Raw genomic sequence first — 19,736 nt, 5'->3', positions numbered from 1 at the left:
GAATGTCATTTTCAGTATGGACTTGGTATTGGCCACCTGATTGGCCTTTGCACCAACTTCAATGGAACATAAAAAAAATGATCAAATTGTACAACAGGCGGCCAGTCCCACCATTGCTAGTTTTCCACTCAAGTCCAAACTGAAAATTACTTCCATTATCTTTATTTTGATTCAATTTTTAATTATTTTTTCTGATCTCTAACATTTTCTGTAGGAGATGATAAGTGGGGTCTCCAATGAAGTCTCTCTGTGAGTTAATGTGTCAGGACAAATGTTCCCATCATCAAGTCCAAGCTCCAAGCCTCTGTCTCAGACTGTGTGATACTGGGGAAGTCACTGTGTGGGAACTGCAGGCAGGAACTCAACTTTTTCACATCAATATGTGGGAGTAGATTAACTGCTATACCATGGCATCAAATTCTTTTTTACTGCAGGTAATTTTAAATCAATACCTGAAGATGACACTTCCTCCAAACAAATTAAATCATGCACTCCGAGATGAGGCTTCATGTCGAACACATTCAGAGTTGATTCCCCACATTGTCAGAGGATAAAGTTAAGCTGTGTGTGGATGGGTCAGACAGCTGTCTGCAGAATGTGTTCTGGTATGGCTTTAAATGCTAGTGTTGCTTACAGGGGCATACCTGAAACGGCTGCCCGTCACCCAGACAGAATATGATGCACAGATCCCTGGGACTTCTGCAAGCAGCCAGCAATGTAACCACTAAGTAGGAGCCTTCCCCGTATTGCTGTGAAAGAGTATCTTCAATATCCCACCGCTGCCAACATGTCAGGCGATTCACATGGAAAACCAGCTGGAATTCTGCCCAATTGCTATCTAGCAACCTCTGTTTTGGAAAGTATGTTTGCTTGAACAGGTTAGGCCTCATTTGTGTTAGCTCATTTGCTAATCCTCAATATCTGGGCCCATTCCAAAAGAAGTGCACCTTGGCATGGCACTGAATGACTGTTGATGCAGAAAAAATAAAAGACTGTGAATTTAGAAAAGGGGAGAAAAATATGGAAACATATCATTTGACAATATAGAAATTATAATGCTAGGAGTATGAGGATCTGGAGTTAGAAACCACAAGGGCAGGGGTTGAGTGACTAGCATACTAGAAATGATCTCCTGTTAAATCACTTCAAGAAAACTTGGAGAGAGATGAGAGTCAATTTTCATGCTATGGAAATAACATATTGTGGAATTTTTCTTTAAAGGAAGCGAGTTATCTTTGGCTGTCTCACAAGTAATGCAGCTTAAAGGGAAAATGTAAACGCAATCAATAAATCCAAGCAATATGAAAGGAGAGGCTTCTGGTGCATCATAACTGTAACCAGCTGAATACAGCTGGCCACAACCCACCTTTTTGATGCTGGTATATAACGAGAACATGAGGTTCCATCCCAAGCACAGTAGGGGTCTCTGGCTAAACAGCATTCTGCACAAGCTTTACCATAGATATCACAGCGATGCAGCCAGAGCTGGACCAGCCCATCTCTGGAGCCGATGTACAGCTGCTGCTGTAATTAAAACGTTAAAAGAAAAAATCAACTTGATGTCGCTTGTGGTTGATATAATCTTATTTCTGGAAAAGAAATACACAATATCAATGGAAATGAATTCATATAAATACTTGAACACAATTTACCTGTTTTGAAGATATTTCCATATTTAATATTGGAGAATGACCCTGGAGAAATAAGAAGGAAAATATTAAACATAGTACATTTTAAATCCAACCTGTTTCTGGTAACAATGTGTAAAGGATCAAAGCACTTAACCAGTTACTGATCTGAATGATTAAATAAATGGGGCAGCCCCAGAGAGATGCATATAATAAAGTTAGAGTGTCAATAGTAACCGTGACTCCACCCTATCCTGGATCAGCATATATAGTAGCGTTATTGGGTAGATGTTGTGAAGCTAATATCCCGGAATGGAGCCTCACTGGGTGGGAGCACAGGCCCGAAAACTAGTCACAGAGGTCAGCAACTGGACAGTCACCAGTGATAAAGGGAAATGGTGTGAGATTCTTCACTGGCTGCCTTGCAACCCCAAACTTACCCTTGTAGTTGGTTGCAGTCCAAGTTTTTCTTTAAATATTGAATAAAGTCATTTAGATTAGAGCAATATGTGCAATTATTAGCAAGGTTTTGAAACCTTATATTGCAAAAATAACATTTTCAAAACTCAATTCCTTTTTACTTTTTCTGGTAAATTAAGAGCAGCCATGCCCTTTGACCTGTAATTTAAATTTCATTATTAAAAAGTTTTGGATCTTTCATCAACAGAGGCTGACTCCAGCACAAGTAACATACCAGCTCGGGAAAGATAATGGAAAATTAATGACAAGTCTTTCCAAAGTACATCCGTCTTCCAGTGTTATTATCGGATCACTGTAGGAATCATCGGGTGGATATATACTGCAGCTACTGGTTTCAGCATCTTATTTATATGGCTCCCAGCCAGAACAGAATTCTGCTCACTTAGATGTACAGTGCCCCATTCTTTCATTACATTTTCAATATTTTGGAGTATTTAGAAAGGAGTATCCACATTCTAAATACATTTTAAAAAGCTTTGAAAAAGTGTAAAATGTTTCCAAGCTGTCCAAAGAATCTCTTTTTAGATGAGGTTTGACAATGAACTTATGCTATGTACAATGTCAAATGGCTTTGTCATAGGTTTTAAGAGTACTCCCCGACAGAGTCTGGTCAGAAGTTAATACCAGAGTTATGCTGTCACTTTAGCATTGAAGTATAAAGGTCCCCATAAAATCAGAAGAATTATCTAATCTATCATCAAATCAGGGGACGTGATCACTGACCAACGCAAGCAAATGGACCGCTGGGTGGAGCACGACCTAGAACTGTACTCCAGGGAAAATGTTGTCACTGATACCGCCCTCAATACAGCCCAGTCTCTGTCAGTCATGGATGAGCTGGACGAACAGCCAACAAAATCGGAACTCAGTGATGCCATTGATTCTCTAGCCAGCGGAAAAGCCCCTGGGAAGGACGGCATTATCTCTGAAATAATCAAGAGTGCCAAGCCTGCTATACTCTCAGCATTCCATGAACTGCTTTGCCTGTGCTGGGATGAGGGAGCTGTACCAGAGGACATACGTGATGCCAATATCATTACCCTCTATAAGAACAAGGGTGACCGTGGTGACTGCAACAGCTAACGTGAAATCTCCCTGCATCGCATAGTGGGGAAAGTCTTCGCTCGAGTTGCTTTAAACAGGCTCCAGAAGCTGGCCGAGCGCGTCTACCCTGAGGCACAGTGTAGCATTCGAGCAGAGAGATCTACCATTGACATGCTGTTCTCCCTTTGCCAGCTACAGGAGAAATGCTGTGAACAACAGATGCCCCTCTACGTTGCTTTCATAGATCTCACCAAAGCCTTTGACCTCGTCAGCAGACGTGGTCTCTTCAGACTACTAGAAAAGATCGGATGTCCACCAAAGCTACTAAGTATCATCACCTCATTCCATGACAATATGAAAGGTACAATTCAGCAAAGCGGCACCTCCTCAGACTCCTTTCCTATCCTGAGTGGCGTGAAACAGGGCTGTGTTCTCGCACCTACACTGTTTGGGATTTTCTTCTCACTGCTGCTCTCATATGCTTTCAAGTTTTAAGAAGGAATTTTCCTTCACACAAGATCAGAGGGCAGGTTATTCAACCTTGCCCATCTAAGAGCGAAGACCAAAGTATGGAAAGTCCTCATCAGGGAACTCCTCTTTGCTGACGATGCTGCATTAACATCTCACACTGAAGAGTGTCTGCAGAGACTCATCGACAGGATTGCGGCTGCCTGCAACGAATTTGGCCTAACCATCAGCCTCAAGAAAACGAACATCATGGGACAGGACGTCAGAAGTGCTCCATCCACCAAGATTGGCGACCATGCTCTGGAAGTGGTTCAGGAGTTCACCTACCAAGGCTCAACTATCACCAGTAACCTGTTCTTCGACAAAGTAATCAACAAGCGCATGGGAAAAGCATCTGCTGCTATGTCCAGACTGGCCAAGAGAGTGTTGGAAAATGGCACACTGACACGGAACACAAAAGTCCGAGTGTATCAAACCTGTGTCCTCAGTACCTTGCTCTATGGCTGTGGGGCCTGGACAACGTATGTCAGCCAAGAGCAGCGTATCAACTCATTCCATCTTCGCTGCCTCCAGAGAATCCTTGGCATCAGGTGGCAGGACCATATCTCCAAAGCAGAAGTCCTCAGGGCAGCCAACATCCCCAGCATATACACCCTACAGAGCCAGCAGCACTTGAGATGGCTTGGCCATGTGAGCCGCATGGAAGATGGCAGGATCCCCAAGGACACATTGTACAGCGAGCTCGTTACTGGTATCAGGCCCACCGGCCGTCCATGTCTCCGCTTTAAAGATGTCTGCAAATGCGACATGAAGTCCTGTGACATTGACCACAAGTCATAGGAGTCAGTTGCCGGTGATCGCCAGAGTTGGCGGACAGCCATAAAGGCGGGGCTAAAGATTGGCGAGTCGAAGAGACTTAGCAGTTGGCAGGAAAAAAGACAGAAGGACAAGGAGAGAGCCAACTGTGTAACAGCCCCGACAACCAATTTTATCTGCAGCGCCTGTGTAAGAGTCTGTCACACTAGAATTGGCCTTTATAGCCACTCCAAGCACTGCTCCACAAACCACTGACCACCTCGAGGCGCTTACCCATTGTCTCTCGAGACAAGGAGGCCAAAGAAGATATTTAGTCCAAGATGTCCTCACTTAGGCTGACAAAACTAATATAAATTGAAGTAAAAGCATGAAAATTTCATAATAAAAGATGGTACAGACATGATTGGCTGACTAGCCTCCTTCTGCACTGTATGACAGTTATATTTTCATCTACAAGTGCGGAAGGTACAATTATAATTGAGCTTGCATGTTTAAATTTATTGATATACAGAATGGTTAACTTACCTTAAACACTTGGAGTTCCTCCAGCACAACCTCTTCAGTGATCCAGTTTTCTTTTGTGACGCTCACCACCTTTAAAACTGTTCCAATATCTGAGGAAAATTTGTTAAAAATCAAGATTGAAAGAATCTATCCTTAGAAAATGAAGCATCAACAATAAATCAGCAGTTCTGGTTAATAACTGGGCCCAGCTCTAATACTGTGGTTAATAACTGGGCCCAGCTCTAATACTGTGGTTAATAACTCGGGCCCAACTCTAATACTGTGATTAATAACTCGGGCCCAGCTCTAATACAGTGGTTAATAACTCGGGCCCAACTCTAATACTGTGGTTAATAACTCGGGCCCAGCTCTAATACTGTGGTTAATAACTCGGGCCCAGCTCTAATACTGTGGTTAATAACTCGGGCCCAACTCTAATACTGTGGTTAATAACTCGGGCCCAGCTCTAATACTGTGGTTAATAACTCGGGCCCAGCTCTAATACTGTGGTTAATAACTCGGGCCCAGCTCTAATACTGTGGTTAATAACTCGGGCCCAACTCTAATACTGTGATTAATAACTCGGGCCCAACTCTAATACTGTGGTTAATAACTCGGGCCCAGCTCTAATACTGTGGTTAATAACTCGGGCCCAGCTCTAATACTGTGGTTAATAACTGGGCCCAGCTCTAATACTGTGGTTAATAACTCGGGCCCAGCTCTAATACTGTGGTTAATAACTCGGGCCCAGCTCTAATACTGTGGTTAATAACTCGGGCCCAGCTCTAATACTGTGGTTAATAACTCGGGCCCAGCTCTAATACTGTGGTTAATAACTCGGGCCCAGCTCTAATACTGTGGTTAATAACTCGGGCCCAGCTCTAATACTGTGGTTAATAACTCGGGCCCAGCTCTAATACTGTGGTTAATAACTCGGGCCCAGCTCTAATACTGTGGTTAATAACTCGGGCCCAGCTCTAATACTGTGGTTAATAACTGGGCCCAGCTCTAATACTGTGGTTAATAACTCGGGCCCAGCTCTAATACTGTGGTTAATAACTCGGGCCCAGCTCTAATACTGTGGTTAATAACTCGGGCCCAGCTCTAATACTGTGGTTAATAACTCGGGCCCAGCTCTAATACTGTGGTTAATAACTCGGGCCCAGCTCTAATACTGTGGTTAATAACTGGGCCCAGCTCTAATACTGTGGTTAATAACTCGGGCCCAGCTCTAATACTGTGGTTAATAACTCGGGCCCAGCTCTAATACTGTGGTTAATAACTCGGGCCCAGCTCTAATACTGTGGTTAATAACTGGGCCCAGCTCTAATACTGTGGTTAATAACTCGGGCCCAGCTCTAATACTGTGGTTAATAACTCGGGCCCAGCTCTAATACTGTGGTTAATAACTGGGCCCAGCTCTAATACTGTGGTTAATAACTCGGGCCCAGCTCTAATACTGTGGTTAATAACTCGGGCCCAGCTCTAATACTGTGGTTAATAACTGGGCCCAGCTCTAATACTGTGGTTAATAACTGGGCCCAGCTCTAATACTGTGGTTAATAACTCGGGCCCAGCTCTAATACTGTGGTTAATAACTGGGCCCAGCTCTAATACTGTGGTTAATAACTCGGGCCCAGCTCTAATACTGTGGTTAATAACTGGGCCCAGCTCTAATACTGTGGTTAATAACTCGGGCCCAGCTCTAATACTGTGGTTAATAACTGGGCCCAGCTCTAATACTGTGGTTAATAACTCGGGCCCAGCTCTAATACTGTGGTTAATAACTGGGCCCAGCTCTAATACTGTGGTTAATAACTCGGGCCCAGCTCTAATACTGTGGTTAATAACTCGGGCCCAGCTCTAATACTGTGGTTAATAACTGGGCCCAGCTCTAATACTGTGGTTAATAACTGGGCCCAGCTCTAATACTGTGGTTAATAACTCGGGCCCAGCTCTAATACTGTGGTTAATAACTGGGCCCAGCTCTAATACTGTGGTTAATAACTCGGGCCCAGCTCTAATACTGTGGTTAATAACTGGGCCCAGCTCTAATACTGTGGTTAATAACTGGGCCCAGCTCTAATACTGTGGTTAATAACTGGGCCCAGCTCTAATACTGTGGTTAATAACTCGGGCCCAGCTCTAATACTGTGGTTAATAACTGGGCCCAGCTCTAATACTGTGGTTAATAACTCGGGCCCAGCTCTAATACTGTGATTAATAACTCGGGCCCAACTCTAATACTGTGGTTAATAACTGGGCCCAGCTCTAATACTGTGGTTAATAACTGGGCCCAGCTCTAATACTGTGGTTAATAACTCGGGCCCAGCTCTAATACTGTGGTTAATAACTGGGCCCAGCTCTAATACTGTGGTTAATAACTGGGCCCAGCTCTAATACTGTGGTTAATAACTCGGGCCCAGCTCTAATACTGTGATTAATAACTCGGGCCCAACTCTAATACTGTGGTTAATAACTCGGGCCCAGCTCTAATACTGTGGTTAATAACTCGGGCCCAGCTCTAATACTGTGGTTAATAACTCGGGCCCAGCTCTAATACTGTGGTTAATAACTCGGGCCCAGCTCTAATACTGTGGTTAATAACTCGGGCCCAGCTCTAATACTGTGGTTAATAACTCGGGCCCAGCTCGAATACTGTGCCATCCGACCCATTGCTATTCTAGGAAAACCATCAGCACAAGGACTGTGGCTGTTCAAGGAGATGGTCCACTGCCCACTTCTCAGGGTAACTATGGATGGGCAATCAATGCAGTCTATTGTTGTTCACATCTCAAGAACAGAACAGGTGATTACTCTCAAATCTGGTGCATACGTTGCAAGTTTAAGAGGCTTTTAGATAGCAAATTTGGCAGTTATTTATACATCAATGTTATTAAGAGGACAACATAAAAACAAGATCGTACCTGTAACTATTATTTCAACTATAATTTGTTTAAATCCTTTTCATTTTAGTCAGCTAATGCCAAGCTGCAGTTGAGAAGTGAGAGGGTCTGCCTCAGCTCTAACCTACCCTGCCCGAGAGGGTCTGTTCCAGCTCTCGGCCTACCGGGCCCCAAGCTAGCTCTGAGGGATAGCAAGACTGGCACTGGGTGACCAGTTATCTGATTATTTTCTCCCTTAATGCATGACAGCACCTGCCCTCGGCTAACTCCATTCACCTAATGATCTGATGAAAAGCACATCCTTGTGATTAGGGGGAATTACGAGCACCGATCCAGATTTTACTTACATAAACAGTTGCTGCAATCCATAAAGTCATTTATTGTGCACACACTTTCAGATATTTAGATTATGTACTGAAGCATATTTATTTTCAGATCCTATCACTCTGGCACAATGCTTTGGACAAGTTCTCCCCCCGGCACCAAACTAATTCCGGACGCAAACAAGGAAGCAATTAAAACAGAGAGAAACAGTCTAATATCCGGCTAAGGCCCTCAGATATAGTGAACCCCTGTTCAAATAAATAACTATAAAATATCTCACTTGTTTACACAAAACTGAACAGAATGAGATGTTTGTTTTAGTGGAAAACCAATCTACTAAGAATGAAAATGGGAACACAATACCGAAAGAAACAGAACCAGCGTATGGCCCTGTCTCCAGGAATAAAGCACCCAATCTCAGTCTCTGTGTTGACCAATGCTCTCAATCTCACTTTTTAAAAATGTTTATTCTCAGTCAGCTGTTTGAGGTTTGGGTGTCCCACCTTTGGGGGACTATACTGACATTGGAGAAATTCCAGCAATGATTCAGCAGACTGATACCTGGGACCGAGTTCCTGGGAGAGGGAGTGAAGCTGGGTTATATGTCTTCCATGTGAAGGCATTAATTGATCTGATTGAGGTGTTTAAAGCAATGGAGGGAATTAGTAAGGTAGGTAAGAATGTAGGAGAACCCAGTACAAGAATTCCAACTAAGCTGATTAAAAGTTTAAACTGTCTTCAGACAAACGGAGGTAATATTTATTCTGTTATCATGCACAAAAACATTAGGATATTAAAGAAACTAAAGAGTAGGAAGCCTCGGGAAATGTAAGAATATGGGAGAGATGGAAAACATGAATATCTAATGTCAGTTGTGAGATTAAAACAGGTTTCAAAAAGTGAATATGGAGAAAGTCTCTCCGATGTGCTCACATTTCCCCAGGCCTTATACCTAGCTCCTCATACACCCTTTGCTTTGCTAATGACTTGATGGACTGGATATCCGTATCTTGTCCACTGGTGCAACCTTCCGGGAGGCAACTCCTAATTGGTCGACTCCGTGTTCGGTTATCCTATTAAGGATGGTGGGCGGGCTCCTGAGGGTGCAGGGCAATCAGAGGGCCTGCAGCAATGTTAGGCTGGCAGCCCTACTGAGACAAAGGCAGGCGAGTGCAAGAGTGCATCAACATGAAGGCTGTTTCGCCAATGTGTTTTGCTGAATGATGATTTTCTTTTGTCCATTGCCTGGAGATCTGAGGTTTTGTTTTGGAAGAAATTTGAAAAGAGCATTTTAAAAAGGATGACTGTTGGCAGCTTAAGATGATCACCTAGTCTGCAGCACTGTATCCTACACTGCAATGCTTGTGAGCAGGGAGATGAAATGTCTGTGCATTTCCCAGCAAGAACCCAGTCCCAGGAAGTTTAAAGGAACTACCTGTTCTTTCAGCAAGCAGAGAAAAACTGCTAACTGCTATGTTTGAATCACTGAGTGACTGTCATGTGACATGCTCCTCCCCATCTGTGGTTTTAAGCTGGTGTTTTTCTCCTCAGTAGAAAGGAGAAGCAACTGCACTCTGACATGTGCAGACCCTAAGTGAGGGTCCCTCTCTCTCTCTCTCCTCATTCCATTTTGAAAGTTTTCAAATCTACCTGTTGACTGACTACCTTTGCATACTCCGGCTACAATCAGAAACACCTTTGAAAGAAATCATCCACATCGCTATCTCCAAGAGACTCACTGAACCAGTCATCTACCTCTTCAACTAAAAGCCTCAGGATCACTGAATTCAGCTAGAAGCCAGCCGAATCACTAAACTTCACAGACTGTATACCCTTTCTTATGGACTCTAACTCAACCAATCTACCTTTCCCCATTCTGTTAACTATTTGGGTGTGTGTAAACCTCGTGTGTGTGAGAGAGAGAGAGACAGTGAAAGTTGGTGTGTTGTTTATTATTTTATTAGTACGGTTTAGGTACAATAAAGTTAACCTCTTTCTTTGTTAACTCAAAAAAACCTGTCTGATTGGTTTTTGTTATGATCGTAGCATATAAGTGATCAAATACCGACTGAATTGGCCAGTACATCCACTTTAAGAAAGAATGAAACCTGTTGTGGTCAAACAAGGAGAGGGAAAAGAGGGAGGTCCTTTGACTCCTCCTCACTTCACCATAACAGAAATTTGGGAATAACTCGCGAAGTCAATAGATGTTTGATAACTTACTTGCTATGATCATAACACCGCATCAAATTAATCAAATAAAGAGGCCCATAGCCGGTCGAAACCCCTCCACAGGAATAGTGATGGCAGGAGCTGCAGCCGTTCATTACTGCAGTTCCCTCATTTGGGCATGGAGCCTCTGGGTCTGATGGTCCCCTGGCTGCCTTGCTTGAGCTGGCGGCCTCCGGGGGTGCGGGGTTAGGGGGACGCGCGAGGGCTGCAGTGATGCTGGCAAAATACCGGCACTAGTGCCAAATAACCCCTAACGGGGCCCGTAATTGCTCTAATTGGCTGCCCCGGGAAAGTCCCTCGCTGTCAGGAATGCTTCGAAGAGCCCTCCTGATGTGGCTTCCCCTATTTTCCTGGCTTCCCACTTTCGCCTCCAATCCTGTGTCCACAGGGAGGGGAAAATCCAGCTTCACTTTTCTGAGATGTTCGATTAAATCATTTCACTCAAGACTCTTCACTGGGTTTGCTGTGATTTTTATATTGAGATGTCCCTCGACCCCTTTACTGAATATTATTCAGTCTACTTCAACGCCAGGAGCATCCGGAATAAGGTGGGTGAGCTTGCAGCATGGGTTGGTACCTGGGATCTCGATGTTGTGGCCATTTCGGAGACATGGGTAGAGCAGGGGCAGGAATGGATGTTGCAGGTTCCGGGATTTAGATGTTTCAGTAAGAACAGAGAAGGTGGTAAAAGAGGGGGGGATGTGGCATTGTTAATCAAGGAGAGTATTACAGCGACAGAAAGGACGTTTGAGGACTCGTCTACTGAGGTAGTATGGGCCGAGGTTAGAAACAGGAGAGGTGAGGTCACCCTGTTGGGAGTCTTTTATAGACCTCCAAATAGTTCCAGAGATGTAGAGGAAAGGATAGCGAAGATGATTCTCGACAGGAGCGAGAGTAACAGGGTAATTGTTATGGGGGACTTTAACTTTCCAAATATCAACTGGAAATACTATAGTTCGAGTACTTTAGATGGGTCAGTTTTTGTCCAGTGTGTGCAGGAGAGTTTTCTGACACAGTATGTAGACAGGCCAACCAGGGGCGATGCCACATTGGATTTGGTACTGGGTAATGAACCCGGCCAGGTGTTAGATTTAGATGTAGGTGAGCACTTTGGTGATAGTGATCACAATTCGGTTAGGTTTACCTTAGCGATGGGCAGGGACAGGTATATACCGCAGGGCAAGAATTATAGCTGGGGGAAAGGAAATTATGATGCGATTAGGCAAGATTTAGGATGCGTAGGATGGGGAAGGAAACTGCAGGGGATGGGAACAATCGAAATGTGGAGCTTATTCAAAGAGCAGCTACTGCGTAAGTATGTACCTGTGAGGCAGGGAGGAAGTTGTCGAGCGAGGGAGCCGTGGTTTACTAAAGAAGTTGAAGCGCTTGTCAAGAGGAAGAAGAAGGCTTATGTTAGGATGAGACGTGAAGGCTCAGTTAGGGCGCTTGAGAGTTACAAGCTAGCCAGGAAGGATCTAAAGGGAGAGCTAAGAAGAGCAAGGAGAGGACACGAGAAGTCATTGGCGGATAGGATCAGGGAAAACCCTAAGGCTTTCTATAGGTATATCAGGAATAAAAGAATGACTAGAGTTAGATTAGGGCCAATCAAGGATAGTAGTGGGAAGTTGTGTGTGGAATCAGAGGAGATAGGGGAAGTGTTAAATGAATATTTTGCGTCAGTATTTACAGTAGAGAAAGAAAATGTTGTCGAGGAGAATACTAAGATTCAGGCTACTAGGCTAGATGGGATTGAGGTTCACAAGGAGGAGGTGTTATCAAGTTTGGAAAGTGTGAAAATAGATAAGTCCCCTGGGCCAGATGGGATTTATCCTAGGATTCTCTGGGAAGCTAGGGAGGAGATTGCAGAGCCTTTGTCCTTGATCTTTATGTCGTCATTGTCGACAGGAATAGTGCCGGAAGACTGGAGGATAGCAAATGTTGTCCCCTTGTTCAAGAAGGGGAGTAGAGACAGCCCTGGTAATTATAGACCTGTGAGCCTTACTTCGGTTGTGGGTAAAATGTTGGAAAAGGTTATAAGAGACAGGATGTATAATCATCTTGAAAAGAATAAGTTCATTAGCGATAGTCAGCACGGTTTTGTGACGGGTAGGTCGTACCTCACAAACCTTCTTGAGTTTTTCGAGAAGGTGACCAAACAGGTGGATGAGGGTAAAGCAGTGGATGTGGTGTATATGGATTTCAGTAAGGCGTTTGATAAGGTTCCCCACGGTAGGCTATTGCAGAAAATATGGAAGTATGGGGTTGAAGGCGATTTAGAGCTTTGGATCAGAAATTGGCTAGCTGAAAGAAGACAGAGGGTGGTGGTTGATGGCAAATGTTCATCCTGGAGTTTAGTTACTAGTGGTGTACCGCAAGGATCTGTTTTGGGGCCACTGCTGTTTGTCATTTTTATAAATGACCTGGAAGAGGGTGTAGAAGGGTGGGTTAGTAAATTTGTGGATGACACTAAGGTCGGTGGAGTTGTGGATAGTGCCGAAGGATGTTGTAGGGTACAAAGGGACATAGATAGGCTGCAGAGCTGGGCTGAGAGATGGCAAATGGAGTTTAATGCGGAAAAGTGCGAGGTGATTCACTTTGGAAGGAGTAACAGGAATGCAGAGTACTGGGCTAATGGGAAGATTCTTGGTAGTGTAGATGAACAGAGAGATCTTGGTGTCCAGGTACATAAATCCCTGAAAGTTGCTACCCAGGTTAATAGGGCTGTTAAGAAGGCATATGGTGTGTTAGCTTTTATTAGTAGGGGGATCGAGTTTAGGAGCCACGAGGTCATGCTGCAGCTGTACAAAACTCTGGTGAGGCCGCACCTGGAGTATTGCGTGCAGTTCTGGTCACCGCATTATAGGAAGGATGTGGAAGCTTTGGAAAGGGTGCAGAGGAGATTTACTAGGATGTTGCCTGGTATGGAGGGAAGGTCTTACGAGGAAAGGCTGAGGGACTTGAGGTTGTTTTCGTTGGAGAGAAGGAGGAGGAGAGGTGACTTAATAGAGACATACAAGATAATCAGAGGGTTAGATAGGGTGGATAGTGAGAGTCTTTTTCCTCGGATGGTGATGGTAAACACGAGGGGACATAGCTTTAAGTTGAGGGGTGATAGATATAGGACAGATGTTAGAGGTAGTTTCTTTACTCAGATAGTAGTAGGGGCGTGGAACGCCCTGCCTGCAACAGTAGTAGACTCGCCAACTTTAAGGGCATTTAAGTGGTCATTGGATAGACATATGGATGAAAATGGAATAGTGTAGGTCAGATGGTTTCACAGGTCGGCGCAACATCGAGGGCCGAAGGGCCTGTACTGCGCTGTAATGTTCTAATTCTAATTCTATTGTTCACGTCAGCCTCTCATTGTTCTGTTCTGATGAAAGTTCTGTACCTGAATCCTCAGCCCGTCTGTTCTCTCCACAGATACTATCTGAACTGCTGTGTGTTTTGAGCTTTTCTTGCTTAATGCCTATTGTTGTCAGCTTGCCTCAGTTGGTGATACTCCTGCCTCTTCTGGAAGTTTGTAAGGTCATGGCCATGGCATGATAATCTGGGCTGATATTTCGGTGTGCTACTGAGGGAGTGCTGTGTTGTCAGAGATGTCATTCAGGTGAGATGTGAAACTGAGACCCTGTCTACCTTTTCATTTGGGTTTAAAAGATGCCGCAGAATTATTTCAAGAATAACAGGAAGATCTTCTGGTGACCACCACCAAAATTGTACAAATTACTCAAATGCAAAATCTTTCTTTCACCGAGTTGGCCAAACTCTCAGAGTGAAACTCCTCGATTTATTTTAAATGGATTCTACTATATCTTTCACCAGTATTCGAAACACTGTATAAACCCATGCATGTCTATTTTAATAACTAAATGATGTTTGTTTTTGAAAAGTTTCTTCCTGGAAATTGATTTGATTCTTAGAATGACCCAAACTGCATTCCTTGTCCAATTGACACGATTTGATTCAGCTCGGACCATATCGAGGGACCAATCAAACCACGTTTTCTATACAATGCTTGTGTATTCCTCCTCAGTGTTCAAGAAGCTCAACACCATCCAGGACAAAGTAGTCCACTCGATTGGCACCCCATCTACCACCTTCAACATTCACTCCCTCCACCACCGATGCACAGTGGTAGCAGTCTGTACCATCTACAAGATGCACTGCAGCAATGCACAAAGGCTCCTTCGACAGCACCTTCCAAACCCGCAAAGTCTACCACCTAGAAGGAAGGACAAGGGCAGGAGGCGCTTGGGAACACCACCACCTGCAAGTTCCCCTCCAAGCCACACACCATCCTGACTTGGAAATATATCACCGTTCCTTCACTGTTGCTGGGTCAAAATCCTGGAAATCCCTACCGAACAGCACTGTGGGTGTACCTACACCCCAAGGACTACAGCAGTTCAAGAAGGCAGCTCACCACCACCTTCTCAAGGGCATTTAGGGATGGGCAATAAATGCTGGCCTGGCCAGCGAACGAATGAATTTTAAAAAAACACTGAGAGACTGATATTGTCAGGCCCAGAGTGACACTTAAAGAGTTGACAAACATTCCTTTATTAGCTTTGCTACGATATTAAAGCAAAGGACAATGTGTCAGATGTCCAAATAGCACTGAGATGAGAATAGGAAGAAGAGAGTCAGAGAGAAAATCAAAGAGGTAGGGATGAACAGAGAAAAGAGGTAAATGAAAGATGAGAGATGAGATGAAGGAAGGAAAAGAAGTGATAGATTGAGAAACAGCACCATCTGCAGGACAAAAGGAGTAAGTGAGCACACATTAAAAATTCTCTCATTTTCTTTAACGTTCAATTGGTGTGGTCAATGCGTACAACCCAAATTTGTTTTCCACATCCATGGGGTCATTGGAGGGGAGGGGGCAGGGTTAGGAGGTGTGTAAGTGGCAGGATATGATTAGACAGCCAAAATACCACATCACGGTACAAAATGGTTTAACAAAGAACAACAATGCAAGAGTTCGAGAAATCTAATATACCAATGTTTATTTGGACAGTATTGAATTTAGGGGAAGATTCATTCAAATGAGATAAAGATATTTTCACTCAGTCAGTTGAGGTTTCAGTTACCTGTCCCGAGAAACATGACATCATATTGTCCATCCTCTGCTATCACACGATCCACGACAATCTGCGTCAGTCGGTAATTGACATTGATCCTGGTGAACACGGGCTGTACAGTCATTGGGTGCACAGACTTGTACATTACTGGGTGATACCGTATAAAACTGATCACTTCATCTGGGAAATCCTTGGTAGACTTTATCAAGGGATCATAAGTTTTACTGGGACACTGCGGAGGAGAAAAAGCTCTTTTTAAAACTCTGAAATAACATAAAACGACATTTTTCAACAAATGTTTTAAACAAAGCAAAAATCAAAAAGAAATACGGGTTGTAGACCAGAACAGTCAGTATGAACAGGTTATTTGTAATTGGATAATTGTGCAATTTTCTAGCCTCCCTCAGGCCTTTGTTCCATCAGGTGAGATCCATCAGCCACTGTAACTGTGTTCTCTGCAACTTTCTGCAAGCCCCTTTACTTTCATTACATAGAAATTACAGCACTGAAACAGGTCAGGTGTCCCAGCTGATCAGTGCCAGTGTTTATAATCTACACGAGCCTCCTCCCATCCTACTTCATTTATCTAACCCGATCTGCATCTCCTTTTATTCCTTTCTCCCTCATGTAGCTATCTAGCTCTTCATGGAAGACAGCTGTGCTGTTCATCCCAACTACTTTCTGGTAGCAAGTTCCACATTCTTACCAAACTCTGAATAAAGGCTTCTCCTAAAATGGATATATTAGTGACCATCATATTCATGACCGACTCCCCCTGCAACAAACTCTTCCAAATCTCTCTCTTTGACGATGTTTCAATGTCCTCCCCGAATTATTGCTTCACATGCACCACTCACCCTGTAAAACACCCGAGGATGTTTTTTTACATGGAACAAAGAAACCTGAGACTTTAGATATGAAAAAAAATTACACAAATGCAAACTTATACTTTGATAAAGTCATTCATAAAGTTTACGCTTTGATAAAGAGGGGACCAAATGCAAAATAAATCTCACCCAAATGCCCAGATCATAGACTATATTCCCAGCTGGTAGTTGCTTACTGCCCACAGCACTGTACCAAAAACTCACATTTGCAGAATTCAACAGAAATTACCTTCCAAAAATCAAACACTGTCATTCCCTCATATGTCCAAAAAGATTATGTTTTCACAAAGCCTCTCAACATCTGCGCTGTAGAACGCAATATTATTCAGCAAAGATACCCCTTTTCCCCCAAAGTGCTCGGGCTGGATTTTACCTCAGGCGGACGGGAATCCGCCGCCAACGTAAAAGTCGGTGGCGAACCCGCTTCCGCCTAACCCGGTATCCGTCCCGCATTTTATAGGTCCCCGGGCTTTAATTGTCCCGAGGCGGGACATCCACTCGCTTGAAGGAGGAATTCCCGCCTCAGTGAGCTGCCGGCCAATCAGTGGGCTGGCAGCTCTTAGTCCCAGCAGCGCCACCGGGAGCAGTGGCCACTGCTAGGACTGCAGCCCAGCTGACCAGATGGATCCATGAGTGAAGGTAAGTTGGGCTTGCCTCAGGGAGATCGGTCCTTCCCTGGTGAGGCAAGAGTGGTTGCTTGGGGGGAGGTGGGGGGCATCTTGGGTCCCGGGGGTGGGTACAGAAGCAGGGGTGGCCCTCAATTGGGCACCATGTGCCCGACTGCTGTGGCCCCCCCCGGGGCACGGAGAAGTCAGCAGCTATTAGCCTTTCACGTCCCCAGCACACCTGCTTGCCATGGGTAAAATACCCGTGGAGGTGGGCGAGGGCCCTTAAGTGGCCATTGAGTAGTCACTTAAGGGCCTTGATTGGCCTTGGGCAGGCAGGCCGTTTCTCCTCCCCCCCCCCCCCCCCCCCCCAACGTAAAGTTCACCGGAGGCGGGAGCGGAGTGGGTAAGCCTCCTGGAGCCTCCGCTCAATTTTACACCACCCCCACGCCACCAACCAGTCCGCTGGGGCGGCATAAAATTCAGCGCCTTATGTTTGTTTCACACCATTTGGAATTTACCTCCTCCCCACCACCCCCAGGCATCTTTATCAAGCATTTGTTTAAATTACTTTTTTTGACTTACGTGAGGAAGTCTCCCTTTTAAGGAATAGATAATTAATTTCAATAAATCTGGCGCTTCCAGAAAGAAATTAAAAAGATTTGTTTCTCTCTCTTTCTTTCTCTGTATTCACAAATTGTACATTAAATGTTCAATATAACTCGCAGAATGCTTCCCACAATAGCACCCAAATACTATAATATCCATCAGCCAGGATTTCTTAAAAACCATTACCATCAAGCCAGGGGATCAACCCTGGTTGAATGAGGAGTGCAGGAGAGCATGCCAGGAGCAGCACCAGGCATACCCAAAAATGAGGTGCCAACCTGGTGAAGCTACAATACAGGACTACACGCGTGCTAAACAGTGGAAGCAGCATGCGATAGACAGAGCTAAGCAATCCCACAACCAATGGATAAGATCAAAGCTCTGTAATCTGACACGTCCATTCATGAATGCTGGTGAACAATTAAACAACCGGAGGAGGAGGCCCCACAAACATTCCCATCTTCAATGCTGGCATAGCTCAGGATGTTAATGTAAAAGACAAGGCTGAAGTGTTGGCAACTATCTTCAGCCAGAAGTGCTGAGTGCATGATTCATTTCAGCCTCCTCCTGAAGTCCCCAGCATCACAGATTCCAATCTTCAATAAATTCAATTCACTCCACATGATATCAAGAAACGGCTGAAGGCACTGGATTCAGCAAAGGCTATGAGTCCCAATAACATCAAGGCTGTAGCACTGAGGATTTCAGATCTAGTCAAGCTGTTCCAGTACAGCTACAATGCAGGCATCTACAGCACAATGTGGACAGCAGACCAAATCCAATCCTGAAAATTACTGCCCGATCAGCCAACTCTCACCATTAGCAATATGACGGATGGTATTGTCAACAATGCTCAGTTTGGGTTCCTACGGGGCCATTCAGCTCCAGACCTCATTGCAGCCTTGTCCAAACATGGACAAAAGGGCTGAATGCCAGAGGTGAGGTGAGAGTGACTGCCCTTGACATCTAACCAGTATTTGACTAAGTGTGGCACCAAGGAGCCCCAGCAAAACTGAAGTCGAAGGGAATCGGGGGAAAGCTCTCCACTGGCTGGAGTCATACTGCTCAAAGGACGATGACTTTAGTTATTGGAGGCCAATCATCTCAGCCCCAGGACATCACTGTAGGAGTTCCTCAGGGTAGTGTCCTAGGCCCAACCATCTTCAGCTGCTTCTTCAATGACCTTCCCTCCAACATAATCTCAGAAGTGGGGATGTTCACTGATGATTGCAGAATGTTCACTCCCATTCACAACTCCTCAGATAATGAAGCACTCAGTGCTCGCATGCAGTAACACCTGGACAACATTTGTGCTTGGGCTGATAAGTGTCAAGAAACATTTGTGCCACACAGGTGCCAAGCAATGATTATCCCCAACGAGAGTTTAATCATCTCCCATTGACATTCAACAGCATTAACATTGCTGAATCACCCATCAACATCCTGGGGGTCACCATTGCCCAGAAACCTAACTGGACCAGCCACATCAATGTTGGGGCTACAGGAGCAGGCTGGATCTTCTACAGTGAGTAACACACTTCTTGACTCCCCAAAGTCCTTCCATGATGCATTTTGGCAGAAGGGATAAGGAGAAGAAATATATAATTAATTGCACATTTCTAAAGAGTGTGCAAGGACAGAGAGACCTAGGGGTACATGTGCATATATCTTTGAAGGTGACAGGACATATTGAGAGAGTAGTTAGCAAAGCATATGGGATCGTGGGCTTCATAAATACAGGCATTGAGTACAAAAGCAGGGAAGTTATGTTGAACCTTTATAAAGCTGTAGTTAGGTCCCAATTAGAGTATTGCATCCAATTCTGGTCACCACACTTTAGGAAGGATGTGAGGATCCTTGAGAGGGGGAATCCTCTCCATTTGTATGGATGAGTGCAGCTCCAACAACACTCAAGAAACTTGACATAATTCAGGACAAAGCAGCCTGTTTGTTTGGCACCCTGTCAACCACCTTGAACATTCACTCCCTTCACCACCGCGCACAGTGGCAGCAGTGTGTACCATCTGCAAGATGCACTGCAGCAACGCACCAAGGCTCCTTAGACAGCACCTTCCAAACCCGTGACCTCTACCAACTAGAAGGACAAGGGCAGCAAATGCATGGGAACGCCACAACCTGCAAGTTCCCC

General features: G+C 44.6%; 1 protein-coding gene across 5 annotated transcripts in view; it reads right to left on the bottom strand.

Annotated features, from left to right (window-relative positions):
* Nucleotides 1-19,736, bottom strand: part of sema3d (sema domain, immunoglobulin domain (Ig), short basic domain, secreted, (semaphorin) 3D) — a 368,459-nt gene that overhangs the window by 48,761 nt on the left and 299,962 nt on the right. For all 5 annotated transcript variants that reach the window (XM_068059610.1, XM_068059611.1, XM_068059614.1 and 2 more), the window contains 4 exons: nt 15,496-15,718; nt 4,962-5,050; nt 1,653-1,694; nt 1,367-1,524 (listed from right to left, as the gene is read on the bottom strand). In XM_068059610.1, the coding sequence (XP_067915711.1) occupies nt 1,367-1,524; nt 1,653-1,694; nt 4,962-5,050; nt 15,496-15,718 (512 nt within the window). The remainder of the gene's footprint in view (nt 1-1,366; nt 1,525-1,652; nt 1,695-4,961; nt 5,051-15,495; nt 15,719-19,736) is intronic.

This window comes from Heterodontus francisci, chromosome 27 (genome assembly GCF_036365525.1).
Source record: "Heterodontus francisci isolate sHetFra1 chromosome 27, sHetFra1.hap1, whole genome shotgun sequence".
Lineage (NCBI taxonomy): Eukaryota > Metazoa > Chordata > Chondrichthyes > Heterodontiformes > Heterodontidae > Heterodontus > Heterodontus francisci.
This window is presented reverse-complemented; position numbering and strand designations above follow the sequence as displayed.